The sequence below is a fragment of the Hemitrygon akajei genome, chromosome 2 (genome assembly GCF_048418815.1).
Source record: "Hemitrygon akajei chromosome 2, sHemAka1.3, whole genome shotgun sequence".
NCBI classification, from domain to species: domain Eukaryota; kingdom Metazoa; phylum Chordata; class Chondrichthyes; order Myliobatiformes; family Dasyatidae; genus Hemitrygon; species Hemitrygon akajei.
In genome coordinates, this window is record NC_133125.1 from 159,598,737 (window position 1) to 159,619,680 (window position 20,944).

A 20,944-nucleotide genomic window follows, 5' to 3' on the forward strand; every position below is an offset into this window, starting at 1 on the left:
GTTTAATTTTAGTCCGACATTCATTTCCTGGATTAAACTGATATATCATACTCCAGTAGCCTCGGTGCTTACTAACAATCAAAAATCTCCCTTTTTTCGTTTATTTCGGGGTACTAGACAAGGCTGTCCTCTTAGTCCATTATTATTTGATATTGCTTTAGAACCCTTGGCAATTGCTATCAGAGAATCACAGAACATTTTTGGCATTAATCGTGGGACAGATATACGTAAGCTATCATTATATGCAGATGATTTATTATTATTTATTTTTGATCCTGAGAAATCCATTCCTGCAGTTATATCATTATTGGCTCAATTTAGTAATTTTTCCGGGTATAAATTAAATCTTAATAAGAGTGAATTGTTTCCTTTAAATAGACAGGTTCCAATTTATGGAAATTTACCTTTTAAATTAGTTAATGACTCTTTTATTTACTTGGGGATTAAAATCACAAAAAATTATAAGGACTTATTTAAGGTTAATTTTTTACCCCTAATCGATCAGATTAAATGTTTGTTTATTAAATGGTCACCAGTATCTTTATCTCTGATAGGTCAGATTAATGCTATTAAGATGGTTATTTTACCCAAGTTTTTACATATATTTCAAGTGGTACCAATTTTTATTCCGAAATCTTTTTTTGCTAATGTTGATTCAAAAATTTCTTCATGTATATGGCAGAATAAAAATCCTAGATTAGGTAAAAAATATTTACAGAAGGCAAGGAAGGAAGGTGGATTGACATTGCCTAATTTTAGATTTTATTATTGGGCAGTCAATATCCGATATTTGATATGTTGGTTAAAGGATTGGGATTTATCTTTTAGCCCTCATTGGGTGAACCTGGAAATTAAATCTGTACAAGGAGTTTCATTGGGTTCTATTTTAGGGTCTTCTCTTCCCTTTGCTCTTTCTAAATTGCAGAAATGAATTGACAATCCGATAGTTAAACATACTTTACGTATATGGTTTCAATTTCGGAATTTTTTTGGGTTGACTCAGTTTGTTTTAAATATTCCTATTGTATCCAATTGCTTTTTTTTATCCTTCTATTATAGACCAAGCTTATTCAGCTTGGAAGACTAAAGGATTACTACGATTTTCTGAATTATTTTTGGATAATTGTTTTATGTCTTTTGAACAATTATCTAATAAATATAATTTGCCTAGATTTCATTTTTTTTAGATATTTACAGATTAGGAATTTCTTAAATACTGTACTTCCTACCTTTCCAAATCTTGTGTCTTCAGGTATTTTGGAGAATTTGTTTGAACTAAATCCTTCTCAGAAAGGGCTAATATCAAAACTCTACAATATAATTATGAAAATACATTCAGAGCCCTTCTATAAGATTAAAAATGATTGGGAAAGAGAACTTAACCTTACTATCCCTATTGAGAATTGGGATAAAATTCTTCAATTTGTTAATTCATCATCTATATGTGCTAAACATTCATTAATACAGTTTAAAGTTGTACATAGGGCTCATATGTCCAAGGATAAATTGGCTTATTTTTATTCCTATATAAATCCTATTTGTGACAGATGTCATTCGCATGTTTTGGTCTTGTCCGCTTTTGAAAAAATATTGGAAAGACATTTTTGATATTATTTCCACGGTATTGAACATTGATTTACAACCTCATCCTATTACTGCAATTTTTGGTTTACCAATGATGGACTCAGTCCATTTATCCTCTTCTGCTTGTCGAATGATTGCATTTCTTACATTAATGGCTAGAAGATCTATTTTGTTGAATTGGAAAGAAATTAATCCTCCTACTGTATTTCATTGGTTTTCTCAAACTGTTATGTCTAAATTTAGAAAAAATTAGAAGATTCTTCTATTAAATTTGAAAAGATATGGAGACCATTTATTCAATATTTTCATATGATGTAGTGTGACCCTGTTCCAAGCCTATTTGTTTTTCCAGTTTTGATTTTACATATGTTGAGAGGATCGGAGTTGATGACACTGATGATTTTGTATTTTTGTTAGATATTATAAACAGCCCTTTTTCATTTTTTCCCCTTTTTTCTTTTTTGTTTTTTCCTTATTAGTTATTAGATTGTTAGATTAGTTTTTCTTGCATATTTTTTTTTCTTTTTCTCTTTTCTGTTTTTAATATATATTATGATATACCTAGGTTTGCTTTGTTTATATGTTACTTATATCTTCCATGATTTGGGAAGTCTTATTTAAATTGTAACTATTGCTTATGTATTCTTTCATGTTCAGTTGAAAATTGTATGTTTGTAGTCCCATTAACTATGTATTAATCCTATGTTGATATTATTAATAATAATAATAAAAAATTGAAAAAGAAAGAAAGAACGCTTTGCAAAGGTCAAAGTTGACAACATCCACTGCCCTACTCTCATCTACATTTTTAGTTACTTCTTCAAGTAATTCCCTGGCTTCTCCTCATTACTCTTGTTAAAAAATGGAATGACACTAGCCGCTTTCCAGTCTTTGGGAATTTCACCAGTGGCTAAAAATGAAGCAAATATCTCCAACAGCTTCCACAATTTCTTCTCTCACCTCCCATACAGTCTGATGATATACTCAGTCATGCCCTGAGAATTTATCCATATAAAAATACACATAATCCAATTTAATATCCTATTTGATTCTGCTGAATTCCCACAAAATTAGCCCAGCTGAGTTTTTGACCCTAACTTATGGACCTCTGCTTGCTTTTCCACCACCATCTTAAAACTACAAGAACTGTGGTCACCAGTACCAAAGTGCTCCCTGACTGCCCCCTCAATAACTATCCCTCCCTCATTCTCCAAGAGGAGGTCCAGTACTGCACCCTCTGTCTAGGTCTCTCTACTCAGGAAACTTTTCAAAGATGAGAGATTGCTCAATGTCATTTCATATTCACAAGTGTAAGGAGAACAAAATGATTGTTACTCTGGATCCAATGCAGCACCAAAAAAAAACATTAAGAACATATTATTAATAATAAAATTCACAATATAAATATAGATTCTTAAGACAGCTTACATGCATAGATTGATGGTATGTCCATAAAGTGACCCGGGACTGTACATAATGTCAGTGATGGGAAATAATAAAGTAGTGGTGGAGTTAGCGAGTGGAGGTGTTGATCAGCCTCACTGCTTGGGGAAAGTAACTGTTTTTGAGTCTGGTGTTCCTGGAGTGGGTGCTACATAAATATGAGAAAATCTGCAGATTCTGAAAGTTCAAAACAACACAACACACACTGGAGGAACTCAGCGTCTTTGGAAATTAATAAACAGTCAATGTTTCGTGCTTAGAGCCTCCTTCAGGACTGAGAAAAGGGGGAAGATGCCGGAATAAAAAGATGGGGGGAGGGGAAGGAGAGAAGCTGGAAGTTGACAGGTGAAGCCAGGTGGGCAGGAAAGGTAAAGGGCCGGAGAAGAAGTAATCTGATAGGAGAGGAGAATGGACCACAGGAGAAAGGGAAGGAGGAGGGGACCCCGGGGCAAATAGAAAAAGAGGATGGAGAGGGTTAAAAATAACTGAAGGAGAAATTGATATTCCTGCCATCAGTTTGGAGGCTACCCAGTCAGAATAAAACGTGTTGCTCCTCCACCCTGAGGGTGGCCTCACCTTGACACAAGAAGAGGCCATGGACTGACACATCGGATTGGAAATGGGAATGAGAATTAAAATGTTTGGCCACTGGGAATTTCCGCTTTAGTTGGATGGAGCAGAGGTGCTCAACGAAGGGATCCCCCAATTTACAACGGGTCTCACTGATGTAAAGGAGGCTTCATCGAGAGCACAGGACACAATAGACAAATCCAGCAGATTGACAGGTGAAGTGTTTCCTCACTGGAAGGAATGGAGGTGAATGGGCAGGTGTAGTGTTGCCTCACTGGAGGGAATAGAGGTGAATGGGCAGGTGTAGTGTTGCCTCACTGGAGGGAATGGAGGTGAGGGAGGAGGTGAATGGGCAGGTGTAGTGTTGCCTCACTGGAGGGAATGGAGGTGAGGGAGGAGGTGGATGGGCAGGTGTAGTGTTACCTCACTGGAAGGAATGGAGGTGAGGGAGGAGGTGAATGGGCAGGTGTAGTGTTGCCTCACTGGAAGGAATGGAGGCGAGGGAGGGGGTGAATGGGCAGGTGTAGTGTTGCCTCACTGGAGGGAATAGAGGTGAATGGGCAGGTGTAGTGTTGCCTCACTGGAGGGAATGGAGGTGAGGGAGGAGGTGAATGGGCAGGTGTAGTGTTGCCTCACTGGAGGGAATGGAGGTGAGGGAGGAGGTGGATGGGCAGGTGTAGTGTTACCTCACTGGAAGGAATGGAGGTGAGGGAGGAGGTGAATGGGCAGGTGTAGTGTTGCCTCACTGGAAGGAATGGAGGCGAGGGAGGGGGTGAATGGGCAGGTGTAGTGTTGCCTCACTGGAAGGAATGGAGGCGAGGGAGGAGGTGAATGGGCAGGTGTAGTGTTGCCTCACTGGAAGGAATGGAGGTGAGGGAGGAGGTGAATGGGCAGGTGTAGTGTTGCCTCACTGGAAGGAATGGAGGTGAGGGAGGAGGTGAATGGGCAGGTGTAGTGTTGCCTCACTGGAAGGAATGGAGGTGAGGGAGGGGGTGAATGGGCAGGTGTAGCCATTAGGCTGCTTGCAGTGTTAAGTGCTGGGAAGGGGATTAGTGAGGAAGGACGATTTTATATCTGGGTAGCCTCCAATCTAATGGCATGAATATCAATTTCCTCTTCTGGTAATTTTTTTCCCTCCCCTCCCCTCTTCACTCTGGCCTTTTATCTTCTCACCTGCTGATCACTTCTCCCTGGGTCCCTTCCTCCTTCCCTTTCTCCTATGGTCCACTTTCCTCTACTATAAGATTCCTTCTTCCTTGCTCTTTATCATTCCCACTGACCCGGCTTCAATTATCACCTTCGAGCTAGCCTCTGTCCCTTCCTCCTACCTCACTTTCTTATTCTGGCATCTTCCTCCTTTCTTCTCAACCCAGAAGAAAGCTCTCAGTCCGAAATGCCGACTGTTCATTCATCTCCATAGTTGCTGCCTGACCTGCTGAGTTCCTCCAGCATTTTGTGTGTTTTGCTGTGAATGCTAAGCAGCCTCCTCTCTGATGGGAGTTGGACAAACAGTCCATGAGCAGGGTGTGTGTGATCCTTCATGATGTTACTGATCCTTTTCTCACACCATACTCTACATACGATATGTCATTGATGGCAGGTAGGCTGGGTCCAGTGATGGGTTGGTCAGTTTTAACTCTCCATTGTGGAGCTTCCTGTTCACCGCAGTGCAGTTTCCGTACCAAGCAGTGATGCAGCTTGTTAGGCTGCCCTCTACTGTGCATCTGTGGAATGACGTGAGTATGGATGTGCAAAGTCCAGCTCTCTGATTCCTCGGAAAAATGAGGCATTAGTGAGCTTTCCTGCCGTGTAGGATGTGTTCTGGGACCATGAGAGGGTGTATGTGATGTGCACTCCCAGGAGTTTGAAATGATGTTCTATCCATACGGCTTCACTGAACAAACCTGCAAGGATGTCATCTCTAATCACTGATGCTATGTCCTCCCTGATAAAAAGGCAACATCTCCTCCTCATTTATCTGTAGCTCTGTCCATAAGACCATAAAACATTGGAGGACAATTAGGACATCTGGCCCATCGAATCTACTCCACCATTCAATCATGGCTGATCCTTTTTTTCACTCCTCCTCAACCGTAGTTCCCATTTGATGTCATGTTCAATCAAGAAACTATCAATCTCTGCCTTAAATTCACCAAACGACCTGGCCCCACAGCTACATGTGACAACAGATTCCACAAATTCACCACCCTGTGAATAAAGAAATTTCTCCGCATCTCTGTTTTGAAAGGGCGCCCCTCTATCCTGATGCTGTGCCCTCATCTTAGACTCTCCCAACATGGGAAACATCCTTTCCACAAATACTCTGTCTAGGCCTTCCAACATTTGAAAGGTTTCAGTGAGATCCCCCCTCATCCTTCTGAATTCCAGTGAGTACAGACCTGGAGCCATCACACATTCCTTCTGTGATAACCCCTTCATTCCTGGAATCATCCTTGTGAACGTCATCTGGATCCTCTCTAATGCCAGCACATCTTTTCTAAGATGAAAGGCCCAAAACTGTTCATAATACTCAAGTTGAGGTCTCAGCAGTGCTTTATAAAGCCTCAGCATCACGTCCTTGCTCTTGTATACTAGACCTCTTGAAATGAATGCTAACATGGCATTTGCCTTCCTCACCGCCAACTCGAACTGCAAGTTAACTTTTAGAGTGTTCTGCATGAGGACTCCCCAGTCCCTTTGCATCTCAGATTTTGGGATTTTCTCCCCATTTAGAAAAGAGTCCGCACATTTTATTTCTACTACCAAAGTGCATGACCATGCCTTTTCCAACATTGTATTTCATTTGCCACTTTCTTGCCCATTCTCCTAATTTGTCTAAGTCCTTCTGCATTCTACCCGTTGCCTCAAAACTACTTGCCTCTCCACCAATCTTCATATCATCTGCAAACTTGGCAACAAAGCCGTCTATTCCATCTCCTAAATAATTTATATACAGCATAAAAAGAAGTGGTCCCAAAACCGACACCTGCGGAACACCACTAGTCACTGGCAGCCAACCAGGAAAGTATTTTTTTATTCCCACTCACTGCCTCCTACCAATCAGTCAACATTCTACCCATGTTAGTACCTTTCCTGTAATACCACGGGCTCTTAACTTGGTGAGCAGCCTCATGTGTGGCACCTTGTCGAAGGCCTTCTGAAAGTCCAAAGATACAACTTCCACAGCATTCACTTTATCAATCCTACTTGTAAGCTCCTCAAAGAATTCCAACAGGCTCGTCAGGCAGGATTTTCCCTGAAGGAAACCATGCTGACTTTGTCCTATCTTGTCCTGTGTCACCAAGTACTCCATCACCTCATTCTTAACAATTGACTCCAACATCTTCCCAATCACTTAGGTCAGGCTAACTGGTTTATCATTTCCTTTCTGCTGCCTTCCTCCGTTCTCAAAGAGTGGAGTGACATTTGCAATTTTCCAGTCCTCTGGCACCATCCGAGAGTCCAATGGTTTTTGAAAGATAATTTCTAATGCCACCACAATCTCTAACACTATATCTTTCAGAACCCTAGTTCATCTGGGTTATGTAGATTTATGTACATTTAGGTCTCTCAGCTTTTTGAGCAGCTTCTCTCTTGTAATAGTAACTGCACCCACTTTTCTTCCTTCACACACTACAACATCAGGCATACTGCTAGTGTCTTCCACAGTGAAGACTGATGCAAAACACCCATTTAGTTCATCAGCCATCACTTTGTCTCCTGTTATTATTTCTCCTGCCTCATCTTCTGGCGGTCCTATATCCAATCTCATCTCTCTTTTATTTTTAACAAACTTGAAAACACTTTTACTATCCACTTTGATATTATTTGCTAGTTTGCATTCATATTTCATCTTTTCCCTTCTAATTAATTTTTTTAGTTGCCCTCTCTAGGTTTTTAAAAACTTCCCAATCCTCTATCTACTGTCATGGCTGTAGCATCTGTATTCTGGAGCATTGAGCTGCCAATCCTGCCCCTCTCAGCCATGTTTCTGTTATGGCTGTAACATCCCAGTCCACAGAGCCAATCCACACTCTGAGTTCACTCATGTTACATCTTCATCCTCATGCTGTGAATTAAATGCAGTTTGACTGAGTATTCTTTTCCTTCCCTTTATCCTGATACCCTGGCTATCCTGAAAATAAAACTTGCTCTTGCAAATTACTGCTTTATCCCATGTGTTGCTCCTGTTCAGAGTTCCATCCCACCCCCTAACGTTCTTGCGAGGATATTGGCCCCTCTGTGGTTCGAGTGTAACCTGTCCCTCTTGTACAGGTTGCTTCCATCCCCAGAAGAAATCCCAAGAAACTGAACCTCTCCCCCTGCTCCAGCACCTCAGCCATGAATTCATCCGGCCTGTCTTTCTATTTCCGACCTTGCTTGGTGTCCCAAATTATAAAGATCAGCATGCCATGTATGTTCTTCTCCACACTGTCAACCAATGTTCCTTCTTAGAGATCTGTGAACTTGGAACTCTGGTCCAACTTCCACCCTGCCCTTAAATTCACTTGGTCCATTTGTGACACATCTCTCTTTCTCCTTTCTTGATCTCGTTGTCTCCATGTCTGGGAATAACCTGTCAATTTATTATCTTTTGTAAACCTACAGAATCCCACAGCCATCTCCACTGTACTTCCTCCCAACATGTCTCCTGTAAAAATGCCATTCCCTCTATCAGTTCCTTTATGTCCATCCCATCTGCTTCCAGGGTGAGGCTTTCTTTTCTGGGAAATCAGATATGTCCTACTTCTTCAAGGAACAGGGTTTCCCTTCCTCCACAATTGACGCTTCCCTCAGTAGCATCTCCTCCACTTCGCAGGCATCTGCCCTCCAAACATCATCTCAGTGCCTTAACACTGACCGAGTTCCTCTTGTCTTCACCTACCACCCACGGGACTCTGTATCCTTACACTGACCGAGTTCCTCTTGTCCTCACCTACCACCCACGGGATTCTGTATCCTTAACACTGACCGAGTTCCTCTTGTCCTCACCTCCCACCCACGGGACTCTGTATCCTTAACACTGACCGAGTTCCTCTTGTCTTCACCTCCCACCCACGGGACTCTGTATCCTTAACACTGACCGAGTTCCTCTTGTCTTCACCTCCCACCCACGGGACTCAGTATCCTTAACACTGACCGAGTTCCTCTTGTCTTCACCTCCCACCCACGGGACTCTGTATCCTTAACATTGACCGAGTTCCTCTTGTCTTCACTTCCCACCCACGGGACTCAGTATCCTTAACACTGACCGAGTTCCTCTTGTCTTCACCTCCCACCCACAGGACTCTGTATCCTTAACACTGACCGAGTTCCTCTTGTCTTCACCTACCACCCACGGGACTCTGTATCCTTAACACTGACCGAGTTCCTCTTGTCCTCACCTACCACCCACGGGACTCTGCATCCAGCGCATCATTCTCTGCTCCATCCGCCATCCTGGTGACCAACCATTCAATTCCAGTCTCCCTTCTGACTTGTCAGTCCATGGTCTCCTCTACTGCCAAGATGAGGCAACTCTCAGGTTGGAGGAGCAACACCTCATATTCCATCTGGTGGCCTCCAACTTGATGGCATGAATATTGATTTCAACTTCCAGTAAGTATTCTCCGTCCCATTCCATCTTCTATTTGCCACTGTACCCTCCTCTCCTCACCTGCCTATTACCCCTCCTCTCCCTTTTTGGAGATGGAGTTCAACCCAGATAAGTGTGAGGTGGTTCATTTTGGTAGGTCAAATATGATGGCAGAATGTAGTATTAATGGCAAGACTCTTGGCAGTGTGGAGGATCAGTGGGATCTTGGGGACAGAGTCCAAAGGACACTCAAAGCTGCTAGGCAGGTTGACTCTGTGATTAAGAAGGCATATGGTGTATTGGCCTTCATCAGTTGTGGGATTGAGTTGAAGAGCTGAGAGGTAATGTTGCAGCTATATAGGACCCTGGTAAGACCCCGCTTGGAGTACCGTGCTCTGGTTGTCTCACTACAGGAAGAATGTGAAAACCATAGAAAGGGAACAGAGGAGATTTACGAGGATGTTGCCTGGATTGGGGAGCATGCCTTATGAGAATAGGTTGAGTGAACTCGGCCTTTTCTCAATGGAACAATGGAGGATGAGAGGTGACCGGATAGAGGTGTACAAGATAATGAGAGGCATTCATCATGTGGATAGTCAGAGGCTTTTTTCCCCAGAGCTGAAATGGCTAGCACAAGAGGGCATAGTTTTAAGGTTCTTGGAAGAAGGTACACAGGAGATGTTGGGGGTAAGTTTTTTTTTATGCAGAGAGTAGTGAGTGTGTGGAATGGGCTGCCAGTGGTGGTGGTGGAGGCTGAAATGATAGCGTCTTTTAAGATACTCCTGGATAGGCACATGGAGCTCAGGAAAATAAAGGGCTATTTGTAAGCCTAGGTAGTTCTAAGGTAAGGATACGTTTGGCAAAGATTTGTGGGCCAAAGGGCCTGTATTGTGCTGTAGGTTTTCTATGTTTCTTACACATTCCACTCTCTTCTCTTATCATATTCCTTCTCCAGCCCTTTGCCTTTTCTATGTAGCACCTCCCAGTAACTTCCTTCATCCCCCTCCTACACCCACCTGGCTTTTTATATCACCTTCTGGCTCATTCTCCTTCCACTTCCCCCTTCCCTTTTCTGGCTTCTTCCCCCTTCTTTCCAGTCCTGATTAAAGGTCTCAGCCCAAGACATTGATTGTTTATTAATTTTCATAGTTGCTGCCTGACCTGCAGAGTTCCTCCAGCAATTTGTGTGTCTTACTATGAACTTGGGATCCTCAGTCTCTCTGTTGAACATTTCTACCATGTACAGCAGATGTCCATGTCCTATTTCAGCTCTGCAAAATTTACCTTGTACTTGTTGGAATTAAGTTCCAGTTGCTAATGCTCTACCCAACTTTCCATCTGATCCATATCCTACTGCAGACTTGGACAATTTTCCTCACCACCAATTTTCATTCATTTGTAAACTTACTAATCATACCTCCTACACTCACAACTAAGTCATTAATATATATCACAAAGTGCAGAAGTCCTGGAACCATTCACTACTGTACACAAGTAGGTGCAGACTTCAAATCAGAAAAAAACATTCTTCCAACACGACCTCTGCCTTCTGTCACCAAGCTGATTTTGGATCCATTTAGCTGGATTACCTTGGATCCCAGGTGTGTTAGGCTTCTGGATCAGCCTCTCATGTGGGACCGTGTCAAATGACTTACTGAAGTCCACATGGAGAACATCTTTCACATTGTCTCCAGCAATCTTCTTTGCCATCTCCTCAGATTACAGAGATACGGTTTTCCTGACTCTGGGTCTTACTGACAATCCATAATCAGATCCTGATCTCTCCAATCATACACAACTCCCATGACTTGAATTCTCTCCAATAATTTCCATGCAGGCACAGATGGAAATCACTTGAACTCAAATTGAAAGTTCTGGACTTCCACACTCCAGCAGGAGTCCCAAACCCCAGCAGCTCACCTACTCAGAGACCCCAGCACCTCTGTGCAGAACCTCCAACAGAATCTAGCAAAATCTGAGCCAGAACTGTTCCCGACTGACAGCAGTCAGCTAGGACAGATTTGATAATGTGCTGGAGATTTCCCCTCAACTGCTCCCTTTAAAAGCTTAAGTGATGGTGAGACCAGGGGAAAGTTTTCACAGTGATTGAGTTCTTTAGAAAAAATTTTGATTTTGATACTTACTGCAAACTGGAAAGAATCTGGATAATACTATCACAACCGTGATCCCTGATACAGTCAATATGATCCAGAGTGGAACGTTGATCTTGCAGCTTTGATCTGAAATGCACAGAAGTGAACCCACTGAGTAAATTCACACTGATTCTCCACACCCACTCCCAGTTTAAACGTACATTTAACACAGTCATATGTCCAATGGCATTTATGAGACAAAGCAACAAGTTAATCATAGGACAAAGTAAATTTATTATCAAAATATGAATGTGTCACCATTTACTAACTTACGATTCACTTTCTTGCAGGAAGTCACAGTAGAATAGAGAAATACAATAAAGACAATGAATAACTACACACAAATAAAGACAGACAAACAATCAAATTGAAAAGACTGCTGAACAGAAATATCAACTCTACACTTTTCCATAGATGCTGCCTGGCCTGCTGAGTTCCTCCAGCATTTTGTGTGTGTTGCTTGGATTCCCAGCATCTGCAGATTTTCTTTCGTTCATTTAAATGTATTTAATTTATTAAATGCAAACACAAAACTAATTCCTAGAAAGAGGTAAACATGTGAAACCTGTAAAATTCCCCACACACCAAGATCCAAGGTTATGTCATTGATAACAGCTACACAGTCAGCACTAATTACACTGCAAAAGGCAAATGCTAACACTACATTCTTTCTCCTCCCCCAACCCTGATAGTCCTTCCCTCTCTCCTCATTCTCCATCAGTCAGATAACTCTTTCCCCTTCTCTACCGTCCCCATCTGCCCATTACATACACACACCACCCCGAATGGTTCCCCTCTCCCACTCCTCTCCATCTGCCCTCCTCCCCATTCCATTTATTCCATTTTCCACTTTTCCCTCTGAACAGATTCAAACACCTTCAGCCCTTTGTCATCTCCACCCGTCACCTTCCCGTTCTGGTGTGAACCCCACTCTCCCCTCCTATATCTGACCATTATCCCTCCTCACCTGGATCCACCCGTCACCTTCCTGTTCTGGTGTGAACCCCACTCTCCCCTCCTATATCTGACCATTATCCCTCCTCACCTGGATCCACCCATCACCTTCCCGTTCTGGTGTGAACCCCACTCTCCCCTCCTATATCTGACCATTATCCCTCCTCACCTGGATCCACCCATCACCTTCCCGTTCTGGTGTGAACCCCACTCTCCCCTCCTATATCTGACCATTATCCCTCCTCACCTGGATCCACCCGTCACCTTCCTGTTCTGGTGTGAACCCCACTCTCCCCTCCTATATCTGACCATTATCCCTCCTCACCTGGATCCACCCATCACCTTCCCGTTCTGGTGTGAACCCCACTCTCCCCTCCTATATCTGACCATTATCCCTCCTCACCTGGATCCACCCATCACCTTCCCGTTCTGGTGTGAACCCCAGTCTCCCCTCCTATATCTGACCATTATCCCTCCTCACCTGGATCCACCCATCACCTTCCCGTTCTGGTGTGAACCCCACTCTCCCCTCCTATATCTGACCATTATCCCTCCTCACCTGGATCCACCCATCACCTTCCCGTTCTGGTGTGAACCCCACTCTCCCCTCCTATATCTGACCATTATCCCTCCTCACCTGGATCCACCCATCACCTTCCCGTTCTGGTGTGAACCCCACTCTCCCCTCCTATATCTGACCATTATCCCTCCTCACCTGGATCCACCCGTCACCTTCCCGTTCTGGTGTGAACCCCACTCTCCCCTCCTATATCTGACCATTATCCCTCCTCACCTGGATCCACCCGTCACCTTCCCGTTCTGGTGTGAACCCCACTCTCCCCTCCTATATCTGACCATTATCCCTCCTCACCTGGATCCAGAGTTTGATCTGCACCTTCTGTCTCCACCCTCTTATACCGGCCATATTATCTCGATCTGTCAGACCAGATCCACATCTGCTTGTCCTCAGATGGTGAGGGTGAGTCTCCCTCAGGAACCTCTGCTGTTCTCATGGTAACACTGGTATGGACTCCAGGATACTGACCCAGTGACAATAAACTGCCTCCCTGTCTTCACCTGATACCTGATATCATTACTATCTGGTCATTATTGTGCTGTAACCCAGTGACAGGCATTTACAAGCCACGGAGATGGTGATTGGTGAGATTGACTCTCCATTTACTGGTGGTAGCTGGACAGTGACACACACTCAGAAGGCTCTCGTGGTCAGCACATGATCACAGACCTGGAACAGGAGCAGGTGATTGAGAGCCTGAGCTGTTCAAAAGGACCAAGGGGGACCTGTGAGACAACTTCACATGGATAAAGTGACTGATATTTGTGGGGTGGGGACTAGGATTAGTATCCCAGGGTCCAGATGAAGCTCTGGGAAATCCACACCTCACTGAAATGGATATCAGCAGAGTCAGCTGAAGGAGCTGGGTGAAGGGGAACAAAACAACACTAGCAGAGTCAATGGTTGTTGTTGGGCTGGTTGGGTGTACTGAAGTTTCCAAATCCTGAACACCTTGACTAGCAGAAACAGTTTCTAATCAACCTGTCAGTCACTGTTCACATCCTGAAACTGTAATTATTTCACTCCTTAACTGTCTAGTGCACCATGGTTTCTGTAATCTCTGCATGTAATTTAACATTCCAGTAAATTCCCTCTGTCCTCCCTCAAAGACCAATACGTCCTTCCTGTGACGTGGGGCCCAGATCTGCAGACGTGGTTTCACCAGAGCTTTGATGTCTGTAGCACAACTCCTATTCCCCTGTACTCCGGTACTCTGGGTCTAAAGACCCACATTCCCCATTTGCACCAACTTTCTGTGATTTATTGCTGCCCTGTTACAATGTCATTGGAAACTTGTTTGTGACTGTTTAAAATCCCATCACTGGACTCAACCTGATGAAAAGTTGCAGTCACAACAGATTCACCACCATCAATTCTCCACTCTGGTCAGTAGTATGCTTTCAGTTCCATCAGGTTCACCTTTGGGAGTTTATCAAGCAGCTTCTGGAAGTCCGGACACACCCTGTATAACCTACAGTGTCTATATTGGGTCAAACCTCCAGCAGGTCTCCCAGTCCCCAGCTGTAGACTGTGGGGCTGAGGACTGCAGGTGCTGGTGTTCCATATAAAGCAGTTCACAATGTACTGACTGAGATACTCATTCCATTCCTGCACTGAGTAACATAGCGACCATTTTAATGTAATTTAAGAATATTTGTGCACATACCTTTAGACACAATCCAGCAAATGAGGGCAATGAGGATGAAGACAAGAGCCACAACGTTACAAATATTCAGGCGCCACCACCACTGCTTGTCTTCTAGAGTCCACAGGGAGAAATGAACAACAACATTAGAACTGTTTCAAACTGTTTCAAAACCGATCAACACAAACAGTTCTACATATGTTTCAGTGGACAAGTGTTCCAGATAACAGACATGGACTGGGATTGGTCAGGTTGGCTGTGATAATGAATGTCCTAAACATGAGACAATCCCACCAGGTTGGAAAAGGACCAGGTGTCAGAGCAATGCAGTGAGGGAGGTTCAGAGAGTTCACTCCACTGTCAGTGTGTGCAGATCCCCGGAGAGACTAAAGACCTTGTCGTTAGTTCTGGAAAAATATTGTAAAACCTGGGTATCCATTATCCTCAGGCCGTGAAGATGGAAATGGCAGGAAGACTGCAGTCTCTCTGTGTACACACTGAGCCAATGAGACAAGACCCCACTGTAAATAAGCTCAGTCGTATTATCCCAGTGATCCAGTGCTGCAATTGACATGGTCCTACCAGTCAGCCAATCAGGATGGTGGAATTGGGAGAAGATTCTGGAGAAATCTGGGCGGAGGGACATTTGTGACGGACACTGGTGTTGTTCTTGGTCTTTTGGTGGGAGATGGAGAGAGGAGAGGATCGGGAAAGGCAGCCGTAGGATTCGATCCGATGTGAAGGCGTGATTCAAAGGAGTCCAGGATGGGAAGTTCTACCGATGATCGGAAATGAGGAGTTGGCGCCGTGAGTAAGGGACACACCCAGAATTTGGAAGATACGATCTCCAACACTGTGCACATTTCAGTATCTGCTGAATCTGAAGGAAGCTGGAATTATCAAGGAGTCCTCATGTGTCAAGGTACAAATGTGTTGACTATTGGACACTGAACTGACGTACAGTCCCTGACCAATATACTGTCCCACGGATCGAGATGCTCTGGCCTGCCTGAGTGGAGCAAAATGGTTCAGTGTGCTGGACCTAAGGAGTGGGTATTATCAGATCCCCATTAGTGACAAGGAGAAGACAACATTCAGATGTCCACTTGGATTCTTTCAGTTTGAGAGAATGCCCCAGGGCATATCAGGACTACAGCTACTTTCCAACATGCCATGGAGAAGACTGTTGGGACATGAACTTGCTTGAGGTACTGGTGTACATGAATGATCTCATAGTGTTCGAGTCCACACTGGAGGAACAGAAGATGAGACTAATGAAGGTGCTAGACCACCTGAAAACTGAAGGGTTAAAACCACCACTGGACAAATGCCGGTTTTGCAAGATGTCAGTCAATTACGTCAGGTACATAGTCTCTCAGGATGGAATATCTATGTATCTGTCCAAGGTCGAGATGGTAACCATATGGCCAAGGCTCAAGATTGTGAGAGCTCTACACTCATTCCATAGATTCTGTGGGTTCTACCAGAGATTTGTGAATGATTACTCCAAAGTAAGCCACCCTTTGAATCAGCTTCTGTGTGGTTACCCCACCCCCCCTTGGGGAATAAAGGGAGGAAAATGAAAGGAGAAGAAGATAGATAAACAGTGCCCTTTGGAGCCTTTCAGAGAAAGATGGTAAGCCAAATATGAAGAGGCTTTTCAGCTGCTGAAAGTACTGCTGACCTGTGCCTGTTTTGGCCTTTACAAACCCCCAGTTGTTGTATGTCCTGCACACTGACACCAGCTCCGAGTGAGAGAGTGTTCCTGCTTCTGATGTTAAAGCAATGTGCCAGCTTTCTACCACAGGGAAATCAGCAGCAAGGCTGTGACAGGATAGAGCTGTGGATCATTTGGGATCTTCAGGTTGTGCCATTCCACAAGTTTATTGCAACTTGACAGCTCTGGATACAAAGCAGCTGCCTGCCTTGAGTCCTGTGGAATTGGCAGTAGCCCAGTGAGACAACCCTTGTATAGGTGCCATTTGGTCATCTGTTACAGAAGGGGATATGGCCTGAGTTTGAAAGATGAAACACCCTACCCTACCCCTACTGATGAGGGAATGGAACAAACTGGAGTTGAGGAACCAGGTTTTATACAGGGTCACATCTCCACCAGACAGGACTCAGCATTCCCAGTTGGTTTTGTCTGAGAAGCATCAGAGGATTGTGTTGAAGTCACTTCATGATGATTCTGGTTATTTGGGGTTTGACAAGACTGTTGGTCAGAAAGAATGATAATCTACAAATCAGTCAATTCAAATGAATCAAGGACAGTGGAAGCAGACAGACTATTTGTCTTTGTTCCTGTCGCATGCTTGGGGATGGAGGCTGCCATTTTGTGAAGACACTCTATTCTCCATTTTGTGAGCTTGACATGCTGGGCTTGACCAATGTTTTAAAGAAGCCACAATGATACTTCAGGTAATCTGTTGGACTGGAGATCATTTCCAATAAGAAGTTATTTGTGAGATGTTCTTTGGTTGGATATAACATGCAGGTTTGTGAATGTTGGGGTTGATGCCTGCCTAAAGTGATTCGAGCTTGTTGCCGATTGAGAACGAAGAGCTATAAATTATTGACTGTCACTTGATAGGAAGAGGGCAATAAACTGATGTTGGCTTGGAGCAGAGCTAATAACAAAGTGTTAGAGGACAGATACATGGCCTGTGGTCAATGACACTGGAATGCGATATTTAAATCGATAAGGAATGGATATAAAAGTGGATGCTTTGTGTGTGCTGGTAGTGGTAACTTTGAAGAATAACCATTGCAGATACAAGCATGAGCAACCCTATATGAAACATTTGATAAGTGAATTGGGACAACGAGGAACACCTGGCCAGTGTAAACTCCTTTGCCCGGGTAATACCTTTGCTATTCTTTGACTGTTCATAAGAGTCAGGGATACTTGGTGGGGGTGCCCACCAGTTATTTGGTGTATGAATTCACGTACTTGTTAGTTTAAACAATAAACTACTTGTCTGTAAATACAGATCTCTCTGTGCCTCACTAATCATCATTATACGTAGTATTTTTTTAACAACAAGATCTACAGATTGGTCCGAGATCGGTTCTATTGGCCCCGAATGAAGCCTGAGGTTTGAGAGTACTGTAAGTCCTGCATTTGATCTATTTGGAGGAAGCAGAAGTTGGCTGATAACTGGGTGTCTATACCTTACATAGCGGACAGCCAGATGCAAAATGTGCCAGTTTTGCAGGTGAAACCAGAAGCTGGGAATGGCCCTGTCAAGATTCTCCATTGGAATCACATTTTACCTCCAGGGCACGAGGTACATGTTGACCAAGAGCCTGACATGGACCCTACACCTAGTAGGAGAAGAGCAGAGAGGCAATCAGTGGAAAGAGCTGAAAAGGACCAAACCACTAAATGTTGTACGGACTCAGAGGATGAGGAAATGGGGGTGTTTAGAGGAACAAAGTTGCAGAGAGACCGCTGACTTTTGCAAAGAAGGTGGTTTTAACTTTCCACACATTGACAGAGACTCCCATAGTGTAAAAGGACTAGATGGGATCGAGTTTGTCATCTGTGTTCAGGAAAGTTTCCTTTGTCAGTACGTAGAAGTCCCAATGTGGGTATGTGCAATATTTAATCTGTTCTGAGGGAATGAGACAGGGCAGGTGACAGGAGTTTGTGTAGGTGAACACTTTGCATCGAGTGATCACAATGCCATTCGATTCAAAGCAAATTTGCCAAAAGATGGGACTGGTCCGCGTGTTGTGATTCTAAATTGGAGGAAGGCCAAGTTTGATGATATCAGAAAGGATCTGGCAAGTATGGACTGGACAGGCTGTTTCCTGGCAAAAGTATACTTGGTAAGTGGGAGACCTTCAAAAATGAAACTTTGAAAGTGCTAACCTTGTATGTGACTGTAAAGTTAACAGGTGTAGGGAACCTTGGTTTTCCAGAGATATTGGGGCCTGGTTATGAAAAAAAAAAGGAGATTCATTCCAGGCACAAACAAGAGAGAAGCTGCAGATGCTGGAAGTCCGAGCAACACACAAAATGCTGGAGGAACTCAGCAGCCAGGCAGCATCTATGGAAAAGAGTACAGTTGACATTTCATGCCGAGACCCTTCAGCAGGGCTGGGGGAAACATGCTGAGGAGATTTAAAAGGTGTGGAGGAGGGGAGATAGAAACACAAGGTGACAGATAAAACCAGGAGGGGGAGGGATGATGTAGAGAGCTGGGAAGTTGATTGGTGAAAGAGATACCGGGCTGGAGAAGGGGGAGTCTGATAGGAGAGAACAGAAGGCCAGGGAAGAAAGAAAAGGGGAGAGGAGCACCGGTGGGAGGCAATGGGCAGGCAGGGAGATAAGGTGAGAGAGGGAAAAGGGGATGGGGAATGGTGAAGGAGAGTGGAGGACATTACCGTAAGTTTGAGAAATCGATGTTCATGACATCAGGTTGGAGGCTACCCAGACGGAATATAAGGTGTTGTTCCTCCAACCTGAGTGTGGCCTCAGCGTGACTAGAGGAAGCCATGGATTGACATATCAGAATGGGAATGGGAAGTGGAATTAAATGGGTGGCCACTGGGAGATCCCGCTTCTTCTGGCAGATGGAGCGTAGATGCTCGGTGAAACGGGCTCCGAATCCACGTCAGGTCTCACCGATATAAAGGAGGCCACACCGGGAGCACCGGATACAGTATATGACCCCAACAGACTCATGGGTGAAGTGTCGCCTCACCTGGAAAGACTGTTTAGGGCCCTAAATAGTAGTGAGGGAGGAGGGGTAGGGGCAGGTGAAGCACTTGTTCCACTTGCAAGGATAAGTGCCAAGAGGGAGCTCAGTGGGGAGGGATGAATGGACAAGGGGTTGCATAGGGACCGATCCCTGTGGAAAGCAGTAAATGTGCGGGGGGGGGGGGGGTGGTAGGGAAAGATGTACTTGGTGGTGGGATCCTGTCGGAGATGCCAGAAGTTCCATAGAATTATCTGCTGGATGTGGAGGCTGGTGGGGTGGTAGGTGAGGACAAGAGGGACCCTATCCCTGGTAGGGTGGCATGAGGAAGGGGTTAGAAGGGCTGGAAAATGGCAGAATGAATTTGTTGCAGACAAGTGTGAGGTATTGCACTTCGGTTGGACCATCCAGGGTAGGTCTTACACAGTGAACGGTCGGACACTGAGGAGTGTGGGAGAACAAAGGGATCTGGGAATACAGGTCCATAATTCGTTGAAAATGGAGTCACAGGTAGATAGGGTCATAAAGACAGCTTTTGTCACTTTGGCCTTCACAAATCAAAGTGCTGAGTACTGGAGATGGGATGCTATGTTGAAGTTGTATAAGACATTGGTGAGGACCAATTTGGAGTATTGTGTGCAGTTTTGCTCACCTACCTACAGGAAAGATGTAAACAGGATTGAAAGAGTGCAGAGTAAATTTACACTCTGAGAGACCTGAGTGAATAGGAAAGATTGATCAGGTTAGGATTATATCCCCTGTAATGTATAATATTGAGAGGAGATTGGACAGAGGCATACACAATTATCAGGGGCAGAGACTGGGTAAATACAAACAGGCCTTTTCCACTGATGTTGGGTGGGACTACCATCAAGAGTTCACAGGTTAAGGGAGAAAGGTGAAAAGTTTAAGGGGAACATGAAAGATGTGAGAGCATGGAAGAAGCTGTCAGCGCAAGTGGAGCTTGCAAGCTCAATTTCAACGATGAAGAAAAGTTTGGATCAGTACATGGATGGTGGGGGTATGGAGGGCTATGGTCCTGGTGCAGGTCAATGGGAGTTTAAATGGTTTGAACTATTTGGGCTAAAAGGCCTGTTTCTGTGTTGTATTTTTCTATGACACTCCCTCCTCAGGGTCACTTCTCCCAAAACCCCTCTGCAGTCGGGTCAGAGTTGACTCCAGAACAACTCCAGACATTCTGTGTCACCACTTCATATCTCAACCTGTCAATCATGTAGGACAATTGCATTCTGGGTACCACAGGAATCCAGAGACTCTGTGGGGATGGGGGGGGGGGGGTGTGGGAGGAGTTCATTTTGTCAACATGAGTCACTTGGTATTTCTGCTGAAATGCAAATTAGACAATAACAGGTACCTGGGTATTTTTTCCTTGACCAGCACATGAATATAATAGCATATACTGTAGAAAACACCAGTCCCACCATCGATGTAATGGCAACTCCTACATCCTCTGGTCTGAGGCCTGCAATTAAAAACAGTTGAATAACTGTATCTGTAACCAAATCAAGGTGATAAGAGGAGAGAATGCTGCCTCTTGAACAGAAGGCTGATGCCCACATGAACTGCAAAACTCAGCTAATTTCCTGTGAAGAGGGACAGCAGTGACCTTCTCCAATTTCACACACCTTTCATCACACTCTGTTCAAGAGCAGATCTCTGCCAATGATCTCGTGCGGTCAGTGTGGGAGGGGATGTGGAACGTGGTTTATACTGAGC

At 44.3% G+C, this 20,944-nt stretch overlaps 1 protein-coding gene across 1 annotated transcript in view; it reads right to left on the minus strand.

Annotated features, from left to right (window-relative positions):
- The window catches only part of LOC140721199 (uncharacterized), a 104,716-nt gene that overhangs the window by 7,767 nt on the left and 76,005 nt on the right, over nt 1–20,944 (minus strand). Inside the window, exons 12-14 of the mRNA XM_073036059.1 lie at nt 20,583–20,690; nt 14,523–14,615; nt 11,317–11,412 (exon numbers count right to left, since the gene is read on the minus strand). Of these exons, the coding sequence (XP_072892160.1) occupies nt 11,317–11,412; nt 14,523–14,615; nt 20,583–20,690 (297 nt within the window). The remainder of the gene's footprint in view (nt 1–11,316; nt 11,413–14,522; nt 14,616–20,582; nt 20,691–20,944) is intronic.